At 45.4% G+C, this 15,929-nt stretch overlaps 1 protein-coding gene across 1 annotated transcript; it reads right to left on the bottom strand.

The window, feature by feature from the left end:
- Positions 1-3,310: 3,310 nt before the first annotated feature.
- ccdc22 (CCC complex scaffolding subunit CCDC22) lies at positions 3,311-15,388 on the bottom strand. Its single transcript, XM_084436435.1, has 16 exons — positions 14,994-15,388; positions 14,473-14,650; positions 13,239-13,371; positions 12,866-12,972; positions 12,368-12,452; positions 12,075-12,244; positions 10,253-10,468; positions 9,479-9,670; positions 9,271-9,390; positions 7,188-7,304; positions 6,939-7,040; positions 6,674-6,781; positions 6,295-6,390; positions 6,107-6,166; positions 5,935-6,009; positions 3,311-4,850 (listed from the first exon to the last, which is right to left on the bottom strand). Exons 1-16 carry the CDS (start codon positions 15,041-15,043, stop codon positions 4,737-4,739), a joined length of 1,923 nt encoding a protein of 640 aa, XP_084292561.1. The 5' UTR covers positions 15,044-15,388; the 3' UTR covers positions 3,311-4,736.
- Positions 15,389-15,929: the final 541 nt, after the last annotated feature.

A 15,929-nucleotide genomic window follows, 5' to 3' on the forward strand; every position in this document is an offset into this window, starting at 1 on the left:
TCTATGTAAAGTGTGTATCTGTGACTTGCTCTGTGTGGGGCTGTGGAAGGCGTGTGTATCTGTGACTTGCTCTGTGTAGGGCTGTGGAACGCGTGTGTGCGATCGTGGCAGAGTAGTTTTCCAATATTGCACTCATATTTAGCCTACAACAGAAATAAAAATAAGGGTAGGCTAAAGTACATAAGCAGCTTGTATCATATTTTTCTGCCTTTTCAGCCACAGCTTTGCGCTTATGGACCTACCCCAGAGTTGTGAACATGGCCCGCGTGTTTGATGGTCCGACGAAGGCGACTGAAAGCTAATAAAGTTCCTCTGTCGCTATAGAGGTCTAGTGCAGCTACTAACCCTGCCTTCCTCTCTCAGGTCCTGTGGACGACCCCCCGCCACCTGCAGGCCACCCTGTGTCCAGTAGAAATCCCCCTGACTGCTGCAAAGGCAGTGCAGCTACTAACCCTGTCTTGCTCTCTCCTCCCTAGTGTCTCCCCCTCTTGTACTACACCAAGGTCCCAGAAAGTCCCCTCCCTTTCCCGGTCAAGGGCCTCCTAAGGCCCCCATGGCTCCTGGAGAGACCCTCTGCCATCCTCGTGTTCAACTCCATCCCACTCTGTGTTGCCAGCTGTCCCTATCAAGTCCCCCCCCCCCTCTTTTTATTCTTGGCTCTCTGCTTTTTGTCTCCCCACTTCTGCTTAGCGACTATACCTAGTTTACTCTACAGTTCTCTTACTCTTCAGTTTATTGCCATGCAGTTTTACAACATACTAGGAATTTGCTTTTGGTTGAGGTGCATAACCTTGAGACAAAATTGGACAGGGTGCAGGGACGAGACAGGACAGTGCAAAGACAGGACAGTGCAAAGGGCAAGTACAAAATGCTATATGATACTTAAATATCCTATTATGGACTACAGGGATAGTTAACATACAATGGCCTACCATGTAGGCAACATCTCTGTAACTATTTATCTACTCTACTGAGTCATGTCTCTCCTATGAAGTATTTAGCCCATGTTTATTGCTGTAAATGTTCTTAACCAATAGACAAACATTTTCCAGGAGCGTGCTTGATCATCTCCTTGAGAGAGATCAGGGAAGAATTTTTACAGCTCACCTTTCTTGCCCCCGGGTGAAACTGTTTTTTTGCTTCCCTCTGGAACATGTAGGGGTGGGACTCCTTTGCTCTCTGTAAAACGCATTGTGTTGCCTCTGTGTATGAAATGCGCTCTACAAATAAAGTTTGATTCGAATATGTTTAATATGTTGCTGCCCTTGGGGGAAGGACGTCAGTATGGGTTAAGAGCAGGAAAGAAGTTTAATCTGTGGACGCTTCCGTCATTACGTGTGTGCGTGCGCGCACGTGTGTGTGTGTGTGTATTCCGGCGTTGCCACCTACCACAGTGTGATGTGTGTGTCTTCACTGCGTGATAGATAAAGATGTTTGTTGTTGAGGTCAAAGCGGAGCTGCTCATAGTGCTGGTGACCTGGAGCGCATGTTCACCTGCCCTGTTATGAATGCTCAGAAGTTAGTGGAACTTAGATTTAGCACAGAATAAATCAGATTAGTAGATTTGTTTGTTAATTGTATTATTTTCATTGCTTATTGGTTGACGTCTCTTCAGACCCCTCTGTGGATATTAGTTCTGCACATGGCCTTTAGTCATAGGATTTGTTTTGTGTTTATGGTGTTTATTTTGGTTATTAAAGTTGTTCATTATTATTGTTTATTCCCTTGCCCCAGTAGTTAATCCTTGTCCACATTTAAATGTTCAGGCCACAGAGGGCCGCCATGGTGGCTTTAGATTTAGTTAGAGTATAGGTCATTAGATTTAATTTACTGTAGGATTCTACAGCCCCCTTGTTTGTAGCCCTGGTTACATTACTTATTTCACACAGTAATATATACATATAATATATGTAAGGCTTTACTCTGCTAGTATACTGAGGTGGTGATAGAGGGAAGGAAAGAAAAATACCTACATCAAGTTTATACTGGTTACCAAACTTGTTAATAGCCAAAGTATAGTGGCCAAGCCTGTGTTTATGCTCCATGGGTCAGATGCCAGTGTGACTACCTGCCTAAGAGCAAATGTACTGCAATTACAGTCTATAGTGCTTTTATCCAAAGCGCTTTTATCCAAAGCGCTTTACAATGAAGGCCTCTCATTCACCCATTCTCACACACATTCACACACAAATGGCAGCAGCTGCCATGCAAGGTGCTGTCCTGCTCATTAGAAGCAACTCGGGGTTCAGTGTCTTTGCCCAAGCAAGGACACTTCGACATGTGGACAGGAGGACCCGGGATTCGAACTGCCGACTCTACGATCATTGGATGACCTGCTCTACCTCCTGAGACACAGCCGCCCCCTCGTCATGCTAACTTACTAAGACGAGGACAAAATTGTTGGTACCCTTCTGTTAACTTGAAACTGACAAAAGTAATAATAAACATTTACTGAAAATTAACTAATGAAAATCAGCAATTGCTTTTGAATTGGGGTTCAAAAGAATAATAATAAAAACTTAAAGAGCTTATTTACGGCATATTATAAGACGTTTGACTCACCGAGATAACTTTGGTGTAATTCGGAGGCCTGTATAAGAAATTTTAAATCCAGTATATCCATGTAATGGCGGCGGACAGGGCACCGAGAATGCAGCTTCTACATGTCAAATTTCTTCTACAGGCCTCCGAATTACACCAAAGTTATCTCGGTGACTCAAACATCGTATTATCCGTCTCTTCAATTTGTCATCAGTTTTCCTCTTGCGGCCACGTCCAGGGAGGTTGGCTACAGTCCCGTGGACCATAAACCTCTGAATAATATCTATAACTGTAGTCACAGGAACATCAGCTGCTTGGAGATGGTCTTATAGCCTTTACCTTTAACATGCTTGTCTATAATTTTCTTTCAAATCTCCTGAGACAACTCTCTCCTTAGCTTTCTGTGGTTCATGTTCAGTGTGGTACACACCATGATACCAAACAGCACAGTGACTAATTTTCACCCTTTAAATAGGCAGACTGACCGATTCAAATTTGAAGACAGCTGTGATGCTAATTAGAGGACACACCTTAGTTTAATGTGTCCCTATGGTCAAATTATTTTCAATCTTTTCTAGGGGTATCACCATTTTGTCCAGGCCAGTTTCATTAGTTGTTGTTTTTTTACATTATTATTCTGTTGAACCACAATTCAAAAGCAATGGCTGATTTTCATTAGTTAATTTTCAGTAAATTTTTATTCATTATTACTAGTCAGGTTCAATTTATTTCAGTGACCATTGTGGGTTTTTCTTTCTTTAATGGAAGGGTACCAACAATTTTGTCCACATCTGTATCTAACAACTGACAGAATATTAAAAAATATAGCGTTGCCTAATTTGGAAGTTAAAAAACATGATTCAGGCTAGAGAAGGATAATAACCTGCTTCATTACTGATCACTGTTCAAAACAAATGATTTAACCTAAATGAATATGATCCTGGATGGACTGAGGGAGGGGATGTTTGACTCATGTATGAGTGTCACTTTCATTCAGAGTGGAACACAATCACACTACTGGTCTTGATTAGGGAGTCATTCATCATGTCAGTATAGAGTAACCCCTAATAGGCAGTCTATTTAACTGGCAGACAACTCATTAAATACATCTCTAGTATCATTCAATCAAATTGACCATTGCGTTAGTGATTTTTAATCTACACCCCATTTGACCATTTAAATGAGTGCCCAAAAGGTGAAGTCATTCACTGTCTTCCAAGGCTCCTGAAGCAAAATAATACTGAGCAAAAGACAAAGCAGCATTTGATTTCAAGGCATGAGATGAGCTAGAAAATACATTTGTAATCTCCATATGGCTCTGATGAGACAAGTGGCATTGTTCTGTGGCTGTGTTCAACCACCATTTTGGTCTGGGAGGGAGTGCCAGAACAGAACACTAGGAAACTCACCTGAAAGTACAAATAGGACGGCAGTAAAGCACTTCCAAGGATTATGTATCATACTGTACAATAAATGCCTGATGCTAGACTTGCTGTGTCACTGTACTGTAACCACTTCTGAGAGAAACTGCCCTACTCCAACTCAGCTGGCCGACTCACTGGAGGTACTTATTCAGAATGCCATCCACTGTCCAGTCATGAGCAATGACTTGTACGGACTTGAACCTAATAATCCTTATTATACCATAGGTTTTGATTTCCAGTTAAGTGTTTGAGGCATGGAGGGAATGATCTCTGTATTAAGAGGTGCAAATCAGTGCTTGTACATTGATCACAGAGATTGTTGCTTAATGCTGATGACGGAAATAGTACAGCTATAGATCTATAAATTCAATAATAATAATAATAATAATAATAATAATAACAATTCACTGTCAATTCCTCTTTTGGATTGGGTGGAAATAAATCAATATGAAACCAGTGTATTGACACCGGGGATGCAAGGAGAGTGCTAGTCATCAATCGGAAAAGCATGATCAAATCTCATTTGTACATCCAACATGGTTTGTGCATTAAAAATGCAATGTTTATGCTTTACAAAACGCTCCCCGTTCGTTGCAAGTTTCTCCAAGGAGCCAAAGCAACAAGTTGACAAAAGGGACAGCAGCGTTTCTAAGTGTGCAGATGAGGTGTGCTTTCTTAGTTCACTGGGGGTCAGTCCAGGTCTGCGTGCTGCTGGTCAGCAGAGATGATGTCAGGCAGGCACGGTGGTGCCAGGCTCAGGCCACGCTGGGGTCAGCCATCCCTGATCTTGGCAGCCAGGGCAGAGTTCTCCTGTCGAATGGCCTTGTAGTCCTCCAGGATCTTCTCCAGGTTGGCCACCGTCTTTTTACCGTTCTCTGTTTCAATCTGTAAAGAGAGGTCATACGTGTTATAGAAAAAGAGATCGTGTTATAAAAGCATATGATTTCAATTCAATGGCTTTATTGGCATGGTTTCAGTAACAATTTTGCCAAAGCAACAAAGTACAAATTGACCAAGTAATAATTTTACTGCCATATGTATTAAGTAATCAAATGGATTAAATGAAGATAACGATGTATACAGGAGGTTATGTCAAGATAATTATCATATTCAGTGATGTTTTAGTAATAATGTGTCCCTGAGTTTGTGACATGCAGTCACATATTGTGCAGCTATATATGCTGCATGTCCTTCTCTCAGTATAATATTTACAATAAGTACACCTTTCTTAAGAGGTGTGTTTGACTTGGACAGTATGGGACGGGGGGAGGGGCAGGAAGCTGGGTAATAAAGCAATGGACAGTATGGGACGGGGGGAGGGGCAGGAAGCTGGGTAATAAAGGGATGGACAGTATGGGACGGGGGGGGGGGGACTCAGGAAGCTTGGTCTGGGTAATAAAGGGATGGACAGTATGGGACGGGGGGGGGGGGGGGACTCAGGAAGCTTGGTCTGGGTAATAAAGGGATGGACAGTATGGGACGGGGGGGGGGGGGGACTCAGGAAGCTTGGTCTGGGTAATAAAGGGATGGACAGGGGGGACAGGAAGCTGGGTCTGGGTAATAAAGGGATGGACAGGGGGGACAGGAAGCTGGGTCTGGGTAATAAAGGGATGGACAGTATGGGACAGGGGGGACAGGAAGCTGGGTCTGGGTAATAAAGAGATGGACAGTATGGGATGGGGGGGGGGACTCAGGAAGCTTGGTCTGGGTAATAAAGGGATGGACAGGGGGGACAGGAAGCTGGGTCTGGGTAATAAAGAGATGGACAGTATGGGATAGGAAGCTGGGTCTGGGTAATAAAGCGATGGACAGTATGGGACAGGGGGGACAGGAAGCTGGGTCTGGGTAATAAAGCGATGGACAGTATGGGATAGGAAGCTGGGTCTGGGTAATAAAGCGATGGACAGTATGGGACGAGGGGGACAGGAAGCTGGGTCTGGGTAATAAAGGGATGGTCAGTCATCCATACCTGCTCCTCCAGATCTCTGATCTCTCTCATGATTGTGCCCGTGTCCTCGATAGTCTGGATCAGCTGAGTACAGTTCTGAAACAAGCAGGGAAACACAGAGAAGCACAAGTCACAACACTTCCGTCTCCAAACGAAGCTCAAAGGTCTAACCTCCAAAACGTTAAGGTCTCACCTCATGCAAGGCAGCCAAGTACTTGTAGGATTTGCGGACAGATTCATCTTTCTTGGCGTCCTGCAAAGTATAAAGAAAATGTGCAGATGCTTATAGCTCGAAGGATGAGCAGGACAGTGAGTAAACACGTGTGTGTGTGTGTGTGTGTATATGTATTGTAAGTCCTAATAATAGACTAGATGCTGTACCTTGAAGACCAGCTCGTCTGTCACGGCGAACGTTCGGTCCAGCTTGCCCGTAAGGTTGTTGATGTCTTTCTGCAGCTCCTTAGTATCACACAGGATCTGCTCACAATCGACAGGAGGGAGGTAGTTATGAACAAAACCATCCTACCATCTCAGGAAGGTTCCCCTGTCAGTTCACGTTTCAAAGGTCAAGTTGTTGAAGAATAAACGCAGCACTTTGAGCTGCATTTATTTGTATGAAAGGTGCAATACAAATTAAGTTCAATAATAATAATAATAATTATTATTATTATTATTGCTATCATTATTATTATTGCTATCATTATTATTATTGCTATTATTATTATTATTAGCCAGGACAGATCAACTATCTCAGTCGTACCTTAGTTATCTCCTCCTTCTGCTTCCTGATGTTGCCGACAATCTCCAGGATCCTCAGAGTGTACGCTGAGCGAGACACATCTTTGGGGAGATTCTCAAACTCGGTAATCTGTGGGATTAATCAGATTACCACAGAACAGATTAATCAGATTACCACAGAACAGATTAATCAGAAGACCACAGAACAGCAGGTCAGACCAACATGTGGTGCAGAGCCGAGAGAATGTATGACGAGACTCATAATACACGTCTAATGTAGTCCTCACCAGCTGTTTATACAGGCCCTCCTTTTTCTTGGCCTCCTCGGCAGACTGACGTATTTTGTCATGAAGTTCTTTAATTTCAGACAGCTTTCTGGATGACTCCACCTAGAGGAATGCACACATGCATGTTGACACAAACACTTTCACATTACCAGTGTTTTATTTTTACCCGTTTCATCTGAGGTAAAAACAAACATGCCCCCCACCCACACACCCACACAGTCCTGACCTGTAATGAAGGGATGTTGTTACCTCTCGGCTGCTGCAGAGCTCTCTGAGCCGGCGGTGTTCCTCTATGAGGGGGGCGCGGTGTTTCTCCCACTGGGACGCCAGGTTCACCACCCGCTTGGCACTCGCCTCCACCACCGCCTGCTCACAAACACGCAAGCACACAAATATCAACAACACACCACCAAGTAGCAAGCGCAGGCTTAACAGAGTGTGCGCTGATGACTGTTGATTCTCATGGCAGTGAAGGAGATGAGGGCTACAAATGTATTTCTAATAAAATGTATTTTTGCTGTGTAGAATTGATAGAGGCCCAAAGGCCTGAGAAGCAGTTAAATAATTGTTAAGAGTTGCTTATGTGTTTTTGCAGGTGCAAGGTCACAGAAAGTACAAAATAGGACCAAGCAACCGAATAGGGTTAGGGAAGATATAGCAGCCGCGAGACAAGGTTTGAGGTGGGAGCAGAGTACAGCAGGTGAGTTTAATGAGCAGAGAGGCAAAGCTGGCAGTACGCCCAGAGACAACATGTGAATGAACCGCTTATTCACCAAGATAAGACATGCATGAGCTCACACCTAGTCTCAACGCCAGACCCATGAGAGTTTTCACTGATGCGCTACGTAAAGTACGCTAACTACGTTACTGCATGCTGAAGATCTCATGCAAAAATCTGGTGCTCAAATCCTGGCAATTCATCGGTTTCGCAGGAATCCCTTCGACACCAATCAGTAACGACTTTCGTGTTCAGGTGTTCCCACCCATAGATATGCCCCGCCCATCTAACCTGAGCTAGCATCTCTAATTTGCTGCTACGACCTGTCACTCTTTCAATTTTGAAACGTCGATATGCCCTCAGAACACCAGCTTGAGCAGCAAAGTGGCACAGACTCTATTATGTAGTATGCGGAGCGCAGCGATTCTATTTCATATTTGACTCTGGAGAAAGACTCACTGACACCTTGTTTATTATAAAGGAAAATCTCTGAATGCATCTTTGTATTTTGATCCTCTCTCTCTGGGGGTTTGCAATAAATCTGATCAAACGTGCGCTTTTGTCACAGATTAGACTCTCAGCCATCAAAGCTAAAGGGACATTTTGAGATCAATTAATGAAGTCTCTGACGTAACTTCAGGTGAGCCACGGATGTCAATGCCGGGCTAATCGGCAGAGGCTAATCAGTCACACCCCGTATGACGCAACCCACCAGCTGACTGTCAGCTGTCGTAGCATTGGTTTAGCATTTGGCTAGAGCGCATGTATTTAAGCTGTCAAAACATGTCATCGTTCGCTCTTGCCATTACTGCTGATCGCTCGTATCTGCGCGCTCGCCCCACTTCCTCCCCTGCTCCACCTGTGTATGTCGATTTCATCTCTGTTGTCATCGTTGCTCTCTGTCTGGGGGTATTGCTGCATTCTTCTGGTATTCCACTATGCGTCGGCTGGTGGAAGCCAGGGAAGACACTAGCTAGTCTCTGTGGCTCTCCGTGGTGATCGTGGGCCGAAACATCTCCGAAGGGCCATCGAGCGATCCCTCCGGTCACCATGGAGGCAGAGACACTAGGCTGTATCTCCTTCGGAACTCCACGAAGCGTCAGCCCGTGGAGGCCAGGGACTATAATGTACAGCAGTCCCCCTGTGGCTCTCTTTGACGGTCTTAGTGGGCTGAGTTACCTCCGAGCGTCTTCCCGATCGCGGCCCACTCCCACACTGATCGTCATAGAGGCAGGGGGCTAGATGCCGTTCCCTCTTCCGGCACTCTGGGCCAAGCGGCCCAGAGGGGGGGGGGGGGACATCTAGGTTGCCTCCCCCTGCTAACGCGCTTTCCACCTCCGTGGAAGGCGGGGGGTCCCCCGAACAGAGCACACCGCCAAAATTCATATGCTGTGTATACGTTGTTGCATGCTAATAAATGGGTCAATTTTGACTAAAGTGATCTCGACTGAATTGATCTTCTTCAGCAGCACAGCTCATCTAACTTAGGGTTAGTGGGAAGAAACTAGAGAAAAGCACAGTGCAGAAACAGTGCAGAGAAGCACACCAGTGCAGAGCGTGATGATGTGAGCGTGGCGGGCGGCGCACCGGGGGGCGGGGCCAGCGCTCTCTCACCTGCAGCTTTGTCAGGTTGTTCTGGGCGTCGGGCAGCAGCTCCACGGTGCGTTTCTTCACGCGCACGCAGTCCTCCTTGTCTCTGTTCCCCAGCTCCCTCTGCTTCAGCTCGTCTGACACCTGTGGCAGCAAACAGGACAGGCTGAGTGACAACACGTGCACAAGTGCAAAAACACACCGCATAGTACCGACGGCCGGTCTGAGTCACCTGCTGGATGGACACGGTCAGCTGCCTCATGTCGGCTCCCAGCTCGTCGATGTGGAGCGAGAACTGCTGCAGCTGCTGCTGTAGCGAGGCCAGCTCCTCCTGCTGGCGGGCCTGGACGTCCTCCTCCGACTGGTGCCCACCGGGCAGGGAGCTGACCGCTGCTGCCATCTGCTGGACGGCCTTCTCGGGCTCCTGCAACACACCAGGGACAAGTCGGTCTCTCTATGCCACAGCTCAGCTAGACGCAGAGGACATTCTAACCAGCATCTGTGGTTAAAACTGGGTGGAAACCATTGAGACAAAAACCTGCATTGGAGAAGCAGTGATGTCATCTGGAAGGTGCTCTTTGACCAGGTTCCATGAACGAGTTCACCAAAAAAGGGTCAAAGCACTCTTCCATAAAAATTTAAAAAAGCCTTTATTCAATGGACATATCAGTGTGGACCACACTAAACTAGGGTGTAGGTTTGAACCGATCCAAAGCAGTAGGTGTGTTCGTGGCGGTTCTCATCATCGTACTAGCAACCATCTTCAATATAGAAATCCCCAGACGATAGGGGATAGGTGGAGATCTCACATTTTCTGGTATCTCAAGACTAGGACCAACTGAGGGGGGCTTAGTATCATTTTGGAGGCAAACTCTTTTTCCAAGAGAGGGTTTGGTGCACATAATGGCATTTTTTGTGCCCTACATTAACCAAGAAGACACGTTTGTTCTCATATTTAATTTGAGTCGGAATAAACCTGACCACACAAATGATACCGAGTGTTTACCTGGGTGAAGGTGAACTTCTGTGTGTGTGTGAAACGGGAGCCTTTGGCTAGGATGTCGTCGCCGGGGGCGGAGCCGCCGAATGACTGCAGCAGCTCTGATAGGTCAGAGCCAGACCGCTGGGCGCCGCCGGCGCCATCAGGGCGTAGCTGGGCCGCCGCGCGGAGCTGCTCTTCGATTCTCTTCCTCAGACGGGCACGCTTCCTCAAACGGTACTCCTGCGGAAAGATGAGGACACACGGATGGAGTCCATTCAGTGGCAGTTTGCATCTGCTGTATGGGATTGTTTACATATCTCATTATTAAATTACACATCATTATTGCTATTATCAGCACCATAGTGGCAGCTGGTGACTCAAAAAACTGAGGAGGAAAGGAGGAAGAGAGGCGAACTGCCCATGGGCGCCGGGGGGCACTTTCCCTCAGGTCAATTATTATTTGAAATATCAGCTTTAAAGTGGATTTACAGTCAATTTAGCATATGAAAAACTGAATAACACTTTCTTTAACTACATGCAGCCTGTATTTATCATATTCATGATAAAATATTACAAAACAACAATAAAACATTGTAAGCAATAGTTGTTGTAATGGATTGTACTCTTCTCTAAAGAGAGAAAATAATTGATATTGGTGAGGTACTGGAGAGGTTAGGTGATATATGATTAAAAAAATTGATTAAGGGACACTGAGGTGTGCTGGCTCTCAAACAGTTTGTTGGCAAACAGATTTCACAACTGGACAATGGAATACGTAGCACAGCAAATGCAGTATCCAACAGTTCGCTCATGGCTAGCTAGCAATGGTACAGCTATGGGATTAGCTCATTTGGGTTGCTGTCAAAGCTGCCACTCTTATGTTGCTATGCCTGACGTGCACCTCGTAGCTAACGTTACCGGCTATAGCCAGCCAGTGGAACTGTCGTGTTCAGACGGCTCTAGCTCAAAAAGTATTTATGTTATCTTAGATATTTAGATGGCTAGAATCAAGACAAATAGACGAACAGTTTGATGTATAATATGTCCCATAATACTTTCGGATGTATTATATTATGGAGCTACGAACACACAAAAAGTCTCCAATGGCACAGGGAAGAGAAACACAGACATCAACGCCGACTCAATCGGCCTTCACTGTGGTAAATCTGGAATCTGGAATGTGATTGGACTAACAAAATGTCAATATCTGAATCCTGTTCAGACAGGGCCAGAGTACTAGCCTCCCTTGCGGTAATTTTTCAGCGTTTTGGCCAATCACAAATTAGCAAGAAAAAAAACCTGCTTTATGAACAAAACTGAGATAATATTAATTATGAATAAATAAAATTCATATATTTATATTTGAATCCCTCTCTTCTCTCCAAAAACTGAGGAGGACTGTCCTCCCCTGCCTCAATGGACGAGCCTCCACTGCAGTACACCAAGTACACAAGCAGCAGAACACCACACTAGCCTGGCTCCAGACCCTGAATCTGAATTATAGAAATGCGATTTAGGGTCTGGAAAGGCTCTCATCCAGAGTGATTTCTCGGTTGGAATTACAACCAGGCCAATCAGCGTCCTTTGAATGTGATCACAGAATTAAACTGCGCAACGTGATTGGTTAGGGGATGAACTAATCGCTGGGGACTCCTTTGGCAACGCCCGTCTCGAAAAACGGCTGCAATGGGAGTCTGTTCAGAGTGAAGTGAAAGAAAATGGCAACGAAAGAGTGTCAGGCGAACACCACACACTATTGACAGGGGCATAGGGACAAGCCTCCTACCTCACCCGGCAAAAACACTACATTTGACCACCGTTTGAAATATTTGTTGTGTAAGCGTACCTCTGGTGTGAGGCGCGAGAGGAGACCCTGGCTGTTCCATTCGTTTTCCCACTCCTGGGCAGCGCTCAGATCGGCTGTATGCTGCTCTAGAAGGGAGGCTGCCACTGAGGCATGCTGGGAAGGCTGGGCGGTGACAGGAAGGAGGAAGTCTCTGTAATAGTCCTTTACCTCTGAGGTACAAGAAAAGAGAGGGAAAATGGATATACATTACATGCATTCATGCGTGTCCCATACAGGAAGCCAACCCGCGACTCAAGACGGCCGAGGCGACTGTGAAAAGGATTGTGATTTACCTTTCGGTTGCTTTTTCCCCTGGCCTTTCACACAGTGAGGTAGACTGAGGGGCTGAGCATGGAAGCTATGGGACGGTCCTGGGCTCTACAATGAAACGGAATAGAACTGGGTAAGAAACGACAACACACACTCATAATCCAACTACTCCAAGAACTCTGAGTGGTTGAGTAGTGCTGCATTAGTGCCAATAAAAAGGCTCGACCAAATGCTCGTCATTCTAGCTGAATCCAGACAAGTTTATCAGAAGCAATGATTCCCATTGTTATTGGACCAACATTTGCTGGTCCAGTGACACAGTTTCGTGAGGATGCCACGCTGAGATACTCCAGACTGAATAGCTGTTTTGGTGTATAATTGTTTTATGTACTGTTGACTGTTGTATTGTCTGTACCTATTGTATAGACCTACTGCTGCTACCCTGGCCAGGTCTCTCTTGCAAAAGAGATCTTAATCTCAATGAGACTTCCTGGATAAACGAAGGTTGATTGAGGCCGTACCTGTGTTTTGCAGAGCAGGGGCAGTCTGCAGGAGGGAGGGAGCCATGGAAGGGCGAGCTGAGCTCTGACCTGGGCCGCGATGGACCTCTGGAGGACCGCAGATTTGCCTGGGAGCAGTCGTAGTGTACATGAGGAAAGAGGATCAATTCATTTTTCGTTGAGAGTCTACAGGAAACTTTCCTTCACATTTAAACTGTCCAGTTTTGACATTTTTGTGACAAAAGTGCCTGGTCATGGGCCCTCCCACCCAATCTGCTCCCGGTTAAGTGTGTCTTTTTATTTGTGACAGGAAAAAAAAGTACAAAGGTGATTTGGTCTAATAAAAGACTAGAGATGAGGAATGTGCGGAGCCAGGGAGTGAGTAGGCGTGTACCTGCCGGCTGGTCCGAAGCTTCAGCGCTCTCTCTGGGCAGTTTCTCCACCAGAAACATGAGCAGGGAACGGATCTCTGGCTCGTTGCTGTACAGAAAGGTCTGGTAACCAATCTCTCCCTTGTAGCCAAGATCCTGCCAACGAATCCATGTCAGATTCAGCATGTTGACGTTAGCATAAATCCAAACAAATGAATCTGTCAAACACAGCTGCCCTCCAAATCCACATGTTTTCCCTATACCCTTCAAAAATATTTACTCAGTTATGATGACATCATTTCTAATTTAGGCACTGTATGGTTTTGATGCCCTGATGAAGATCCTTAGTGGGTAGAAACATGTTGGCTTTTTAACTTTACAAGCCATGTATTAATAAAGGCTTAATCCCTCCGTGAGTGCCTGAACCTACCGACTTCATTCACAGCAAGGTTTGTATTCAGACCCCACTGGCCGGGGATTATTGGACTTGATAAAGACTGTGAGAAACAGAACTTCATCTGATGGTAACTAGGCCCATTTCTGATTGCTTGTGGGCATATGTATGCACAATATCAAAGAGGAATCAACATGATTAGGCATGCATTGTTTAGGCCTGTATCCACTCACTGTTTACTGCTCAACTCAACAGTTATTTAAGCTGCTTCATGTGACCAACGAGCCAGATAAGTGGGGGAAAAGCCATATTATCCGTTTTTTTCTTCTTTGATACAAATAGCCCTTTATCCAGTCATGACTACATAGAATAGGAAAAGCGCACAACAAAATAACAACATTAAAAGTCTAAAAAGTCTAAAAATCTGAATTAAATGTGCCTCGAAATGCTGTTGGACTAAATGTCCCTGCTTGCTGTAGCATATTAGATAATCCAAATTTCTGACTCAGTGGTGTAATAACCACTGTGGTATTGTAGTGTTATAACCACTGCTGTATTGTAGTGTTATTACAGTGAACATCGCCCATTCCCATAGCACAAGAAGCAATACAATTACACAAAGAAATAAGCAGCCTTGCCATCATTAGCTTATTGGAAAATATAGGTAAACATAGGTACATGGAACATAGGGTTCACAATATGTCCTACATCAACCAGATGTACTATATGGTTTGATTACAATAGGGTTGACAGAGGCAAACTCATCCCTCTATATAGGGGTTAGAATCACAGAAATGAGAACTGGGGACCCACACTACTGGACAATAATGTGACTGGACCACTGCCCCCACCACCACACTCACCTGGCAGGCCTGCGCCAGGCTCATGCCCACTCGGAAGCGGGCCGACATGCCAGGGGGCAAGGACGGGGACAACCCACTGCTCAGGGCAGGGTCGATCACTCGCAGACATCTCACCACCGCTTCCACGATCAGCTCACTGGTGAACTGCTTCACACTTTGGACATCCTCACCCACATCCCTATGAACAAAAGAAGCACGAGGGGCAGGTGAATGGGGTTGACTTCATCATCATCACTTTCACTAACTGTACTCCCCCCACGCCCCCACCACCACCCCACCCACTCGCACGAGAAATAACTTGTCAATGGTCATATGACTCACTGATTAGCTGCTAGCAATCTGACAATTGACACAGCTAGCTACCTACCGTTAGGCAACTACCAGCCTGCCATAGTCTGAGACTATTAGCTAGCTAACAGGAGACACGGTGCAGTCAATGTAACGTTATAGCTAGGTAGGTAACTTAACGTTACACATCAAACTAGCTAGCCAATGTTAGCTACAGAGGTTTGAATGCTTACGTGCCAGTCTGTCTGAGCGAGTGAATTAAAATCTTATCAACTTCATCCATTGTTGAAGCGTCTTCAAGTTCCTTAAGCAAGTAAAGTCTAAACTTTCGTCAGAGACACGCGTAGTTCCTATCTCCTTTCAAAAACGTAAACCTGATTATGGCTAGCTAGCTCTCAAAACCACAGGATGAAAGCTAGCTAGCCTGTTGTTAGCTGGCGAGGCTAACGACACGTAGCTAGCTAGCTGTAGATGTCACTCTTCATCACACGAACTGAGAGGCGAGGCAAACGTCCCATCGTCGGTGATTGTCGAGCTAAATGTCTTGTAAATGGCCTTTCATCGTATTAAAGACTAGTGCAGTAATTAAATATTTACTACAGCTATCTAGCTAGCAACATAGGTAGGAAGCCTGACATTCTGCATAAGCAGGAAGTTGTATGGGAGGAGTAGCTGTGGTGTCTTATGGGATGAGGAGTTTTCCTGTTTTACGACGGTAGTGGAAAACAAGGTTGAGATTGTAGCAGCTAAAACTCTAATTCCCATGACATATTTACGGCTATAGTCGCATGACCAGTACGTTTTGGCACGTGCATTTTGGGACCAATAATATAATATAATATTATTAGACGTGTGTCCCCAGATTAGACGTGACAGCAGCCTGGAGGACCCGTGCTTTTGTTTTGAGCATTCCTGTTTCAATTTAGAAAGACATTAATCAGTGTACAGGGTATATAGACAGGCTTCGGTCGAGCCGTGAACATCCTGGAATCTTCACCTTGTTATAATGTAGCAGTTTTGATTTGAGATTCGGGGGTTTGCTCCCAAATATTTGTCACTCCACAAATAGCACTACGGGGCCAAGAGAAATTCAGATAGGCCTGATAATAAATCGATTTACTGTCAATCTAGCTTAGTGTGTTGTAGGCTGACCTAAACTAATGGTAGGC

This window comes from Borostomias antarcticus, assembly GCF_949987555.1.
Source record: "Borostomias antarcticus genome assembly, chromosome: 3".
Lineage (NCBI taxonomy): Eukaryota > Metazoa > Chordata > Actinopteri > Stomiiformes > Stomiidae > Borostomias > Borostomias antarcticus.